The 5,317-nt window shown below is 42.0% G+C and overlaps 1 protein-coding gene across 1 annotated transcript; it reads right to left on the bottom strand.

Moving 5' to 3' along the window:
* Positions 1 to 963: 963 nt before the first annotated feature.
* toporsa (topoisomerase I binding, arginine/serine-rich a) lies at positions 964 to 5,317 on the bottom strand. Its single transcript, XM_036574781.1, has 3 exons — positions 5,048 to 5,317; positions 3,957 to 4,385; positions 964 to 3,573 (listed from the first exon to the last, which is right to left on the bottom strand). The coding sequence occupies exons 2-3, from the start codon at positions 4,372 to 4,374 to the stop codon at positions 1,532 to 1,534; spliced, it is 2,460 nt and encodes an 819-aa protein (XP_036430674.1). The 5' UTR covers positions 4,375 to 4,385; positions 5,048 to 5,317; the 3' UTR covers positions 964 to 1,531.

Genomic DNA, 5,317 nt, shown 5'->3' with positions numbered 1-5,317 from the left:
AATCATTTCATGTAATAACTTTCTGTAAGGTTGCTTTAGAGGCATTAAACTCCTTAGTAGTCTGGTTCCTATCTGTACTGCTGTGAAAAAATCTGATTCAGCAAGTTTCCCTAGAGCAAAGCATTTCACAACAAACCTCTCTAAACGAATGTTTATATCTTAACCATTTAACATGCAGAGATAAAAAAAAAACAGTGGAATTCCCCTTTATGAGTGCTACAGAAAAATGTGCAAACTACGATTGGTCATAACTTATCATTAATCACCAGCTGTTGCCTTAGTTTATGATGGTTCTTCAAGGGTTCTATAGTAAAGAAAATTGTTCTATATAAATGTATATATTACATGATTAGAAGGTTTTTTGTGTCGTGAAAGGGTTTTTCAGATTGATGGAACATGTGCTGTAGATAGTTACATAGAAGCTTTTTAAAAAAGGGTTCTTCTGTTGTTACGATGTCAAGCTTTTTGGTGCTATATAGAACCATTTTCATATATATATATATATATATATATATATATATATATACTTATCCAATGAGGAACCATTTTTTTTTAAGTGGAGAGATCAGCTGTGCCTGTGGGTTTGAGTAATAGAAGATAAAACACCACATTGGGACTTTTAAGAACATTTTATATTAAATAAGCAAGCTTTTGGCCTCACATGATGCATTTTATTGCATACTAAACGCATTTCAGACACCATGTTCAGCCTTATGTTAGATTTTTCCCTTATAAATTACACTAAAAATATGTACAGTCTGGTGAGGACTATGGCTTCCAGACTTCAGGCACTCATTGACTGCAAAAGATTTTGAAATAAGATTTAAAATGACAATTTCATTTATGATTATTAGTTTGTTCCATTATTTTTGAATCCCTAAGAATGGAAGGCTAAATGCACATTCACCCAATTTGGATGTAATTATTTAGTCTGCATTTTGGAGTTCATATTCATGATTTAATTCCAACTCCAATAAACAGAGAATATAACAGTAACTCTGTCAGTGTCCAAATATTTATGGACCTGGTTGTATATCTACTGTTTACACTGTAAACCGGCAGCATCCTCCTAAAAATGTTTTACAAACTGATCTCAGTCAACATACCAGTGACATTTAGTTCCAACACTACAGCCAAGAGAAACTTCAGCCATGGTCTTTATCCCTGAGAATGGTTCATCCAGCTTTACAGAAGTGAAGTGTGAAACACATATGATGTTACCAAGATCACATAATTAACATTAAAATCTAATTAAAGAAATCCATCATGTTTTAAAGGATTTTTGTTTAAACATTATGAAAATAAACTTTTTGGCAATAACAGAATCATATCCATTCCTCATGCATTATAATGCACATTAAGATTGCACATATTGATATGCAGGCCAGTGTCAGTTTGACTGCTCTGATGAAAATAACTCCAGCACGTTTGTCTATGATCGGTGCTGGGATGACGATGGGTCATTAGCAAAACTGTGTCCAGCAAATGCTGATGTGTTTTGCTCTATGGGCTGTAGCACTGTCCCTGATGGCTAGGACTGGGCAATGCTGGTGGTCAGTTGTGATGGACCTGCAGGGCGAGTGTTTGCTCTGGACAGTTGGGACAGATCTGCAGGGCTGTTTGGGGTTGTGCTAGTGGCGTTAGCATCAGTAGCATTGTTGCTCATGTGGAGATAGGGAGCCGTTTTGTTTTCACCTGAATCTCTTTCACTGTGGAAGATGTTTGGGGTTGTGCTAGTGGAATCCGCATCATTAACATTGCTGCCTGTAGGGAGATTCATAAGTGTATTGTTTCTGTTCTCATCAAAATCACTCTCACTGTTGATGGTGATTACAGTCAGTGACTTCTTTTCCTGCTTCTCTTTACTCCTCTTCCTCTTGCTCTTCTTCTTGTGTTTCTTCTTCTTTTTGTGGTGTTTTTTCCTGAGCTGTTTTCCAGACTCGTCCTCATAAATGATCTCTACACTGGTGCTCCTGCTGCTCCTTCTCTTTTTCTCACATTTCTCTCTACTTTTCTTCTCCTGTGCTGGAGCTTCAGTGGCCCCAGCTGTAGAAGGTTCTAGATGAAGTGATTTGTATTTACGCTTTCCACTGGGTTTATCGTGCCTTGACTTCCTGTAGGTGGCAGAAGGAGAGGAGTTTCTAGAGTTTTTAGAGTGCCTCCTGTCCAGACTACGGCTCCGGCTTCTACTGCGCGAGCGGTAATTACCCCGCGAGAGTGAACGAGAACGATCTCGCGACCGTGCACGAGAACGATCTCGCGACCGTGCACGAGAACGAGTGTATTTTTCTGGATTGATGTCCATGCTACTGTAGTGTGCATAAGTGTAATATCTACTGCTGGTGCCCCTTTCAGAGCTGTGGTGTGTGTGTAAGCGATGGTAAAATGAGACGTCTTTGGTTTGTCTCCTGTGGCCATGTGAGGAACCATCTCTGGATCTGGATCTGGATTTGGATTTATCTTTCCATTTCCTCTTTGAGTGGTGTCTTCTGTCATGGACATCTTTCTTATGTCGATGATTTTTAGAAGATCGTCTTGGAGATGGTGGACGGTGGTCATCTGATGGGGACGGCCTGTTTCTACTGGAACTTATATGTCTGTAAGTGCACTTTTCTCTGACTGCTGATTGGCTGGAGCTGGGTGAGGTTGGCGAGTCTGGTGGTGAGGTGAAACGAATGTGCTGAGGTTGAAATCTGTGATTATTTTCTTTTTCTTCTTCTTCAGAATCAGATGAAAGCTGAACCAGCTCAGGCGTCCTTTCTGCTGTTGGTTTAACGTAGCCCACGATAACACAGTCTTCCTCACTGCTACTGCTGTGTTTTTCTTCATCTGCCCTGGCTCCAGCTGGAGCTGTAGGAGCTGTAGAAGGTCCTGCTTCTTCTTCACTGTCCGAGTCACTGGAAGTCACAGAAACAGTGAAAACCCGAGGCAGATCTGTAGAATAGGACGGACCCGGAGTTTCATCGTCCCACGGTGTCTGGCTTAGCATAGCTGAGCTAGCCTGGGCTCCTGTTCCAGGCAAATTTGTCTCATCCTCAGAGACGGTGATGACGGATGAGTCTGAGCCACTGTTCTCCTCAGCAGAAGGAGCCAAGCATTCGTATTCTGCGTTCTGGTCGTATGCCTCCATGTTGAAAGGTGACTGTGCAAAGCTCTGGAACTCATGTAGGAAGTGCTCAGTGCGAGAAAGCAAGAAGGGGCGGAGCTCCTGCAGCACAGCTGGGTCCTGCAAGTTGTAGCGTGTGATCTGGGACATGACGATGTGCTGGACGATGTTGACCAGCGAGCCATGAGTTCCATACAGCACTGTTAGCTCCCGCTTCAGCCACGGCACCAGCCGGTGGAGGCATGCGGGGTTCCCTCTAAAGAATTCGGCCGATATTTCTCTGGACCGGCCACTGTCCCGCACACCCCGAACCCACAGGCCCCGCCGGTACAGTGTCCGGCGGAAACGGATCATCTCTTGCTCCTGGAGAGTCTGCAGCGTTCGGCCCTCGCCCTGTGCCTGCCGCCGTGCCGCCAGCCTTGCCAGCATCCGGCGGAAACCGCGGTCATTCCCATGGGAAACAGAACCTAACAGAAAGGGCAGATTAATACAAAAATCAATAACAATAATAAATACATAAATGGCAGTAAACTAACAATACTAATAACAATAATTACAAGTAGACATGATATAGCTATGAAGATTACATCAGCTGTGTTAAACAGCTAAAATAACTATAACTTTGCAATAAAACAACTTCTGATGCAGTTCCAAAAATGTTAAGAGATAAAGATGTGAAAATGTCAAAAAGGAATAACAATCATGGAGGGCATTCCAAAGGTCAAAACACTGAAGAACTGCCCCACAGATGCTAGCCTGGCTATCCGTTCATTTAGAGATACTATTAAATTTGTCAGAATTCCTAACGATAGTCTGTTTTATTTGCGACCAGTGATCTTTCCAACCCTACCTGATAGACCCTCAAACATCACCCCATGGTCTGGAGGAGGGGACGTTCGTCTCTCATGCCGGCGGTCTCCAGTCAGTGTGGTTCTGTACCTGAACCTCTGACCGGCCAGGCTGCCGAAAGAGCCGTTCTCACTAGGCCGCAGGTCATACTGCTTAAAATCATCTTCAGCCTTTATGGAGTGATAAATGGAGCTGAACGGCTGCTTGCACAATGGACACTCTGCTTTGTTCTTGGACCACTCGTGGATGCAACGGAAACAGAACCGATGTAAGCATTTGTCTACGTAGGAGATGTTTTTGAATTGATCCAGGCAGATGGGGCATTTTGAGTCTGGAGATGTTTCCTTGGAGATGGTCTTTGATACAGAAGTGGGTGAACTCTTCTTTAGGACACTAAGTTTCATCTTTGTTGAGGCCATGATGCCATAATCTGGGGGAAAAAAAGTTAGCTATAGGTAAGTATGGCACGACCAGCCATTTTAATGTGCAGGGCTGAACTGTGCCTCTTTAAAGGTCAATATTCCACATTTCGTGTATTTTTCCACTGAGGTACACTTATGACTTTTGCATGAGATCAGGTACTAAAAACTGTTGCAATTCATTTTTACATTACATTTCTTTAACTCTTAGAATTAAACAGATTGTTTTGTTCCGTTCTTATGGCTGCTCTGTATTGTGACTGAACCATTGGGGTATTACAATTATTTTCGAAATATGGATTTTTCGGTTTATCCGGATAACTTAAGCCCAAAGTGAAGACTGTCCAATACAAATGTCCTTTAAGTTACCTCTCACATTGGACTGAGCTTGACTTCTGACTTCAACCATCTGGCTAACCGATATTATCCTCAGTTAGCACGAAGCTGAAATCGGCTCCTTACTCGAATTTTCCGTTCCACCTTAAAGGGTAAGCGGCATAATGTAACTGCTGTACCATGTAAGGTGGAACGGAAAATTCGAATAGGACGCTTCAGAACTTCAGCTTCGTTCCCAAGGTAGCAAAAACAGACAACGAAATGTAGAACAATAACAGATCTGAGGATTTTTAACTTAAAATACCTTCAGAAAGCGAGTTAATAATACTGAACTTACTGGATCCGCTTCAGTAGTTTCAGTAAAACCTCAGTTGGCTAACTAGCTAACGTCACAATCATTCAGCCCACAAAGCACACACAGCTTATAGTGTGGACGAAGTTACATCAAGCTAAATATTACCTAAAGCACATATTTCAATTATTATAAAAAAAAATGCGCAGATTTATTTAGCGAAACCGAACTAGAATAATAACATTTATAATTGATTTTATAACCGCTATTTAGTAATAACAAACGCCCGAAGAAGACCGAGGAATTTTAGAGCTT

The sequence above is a fragment of the Colossoma macropomum genome, unplaced genomic scaffold (assembly GCF_904425465.1).
Source record: "Colossoma macropomum unplaced genomic scaffold, Colossoma_macropomum, whole genome shotgun sequence".
Taxonomy (NCBI): Eukaryota; Metazoa; Chordata; class Actinopteri; order Characiformes; family Serrasalmidae; genus Colossoma; species Colossoma macropomum.
The sequence above is the reverse complement of the archived record's forward strand: the minus strand, read 5'-3'. Positions and strand labels throughout refer to the sequence as shown.

What these genes read in the sequence shown, in the direction of transcription:
- toporsa (XM_036574781.1), bottom strand. Translation starts at nt 4,374, where the DNA reads ATGGCCTCAACAAAGATGAAACTTAGTGTCCTAAAGAAGAGTTCACCC. An exon ending in GATGTTTGAGGGTCTATCAG is followed by an intron (nt 3,574 to 3,956) that starts GTAGGGTTGGAA and finishes CCTTTCTGTTAG; the next exon opens with GTTCTGTTTCCCATGGGAAT.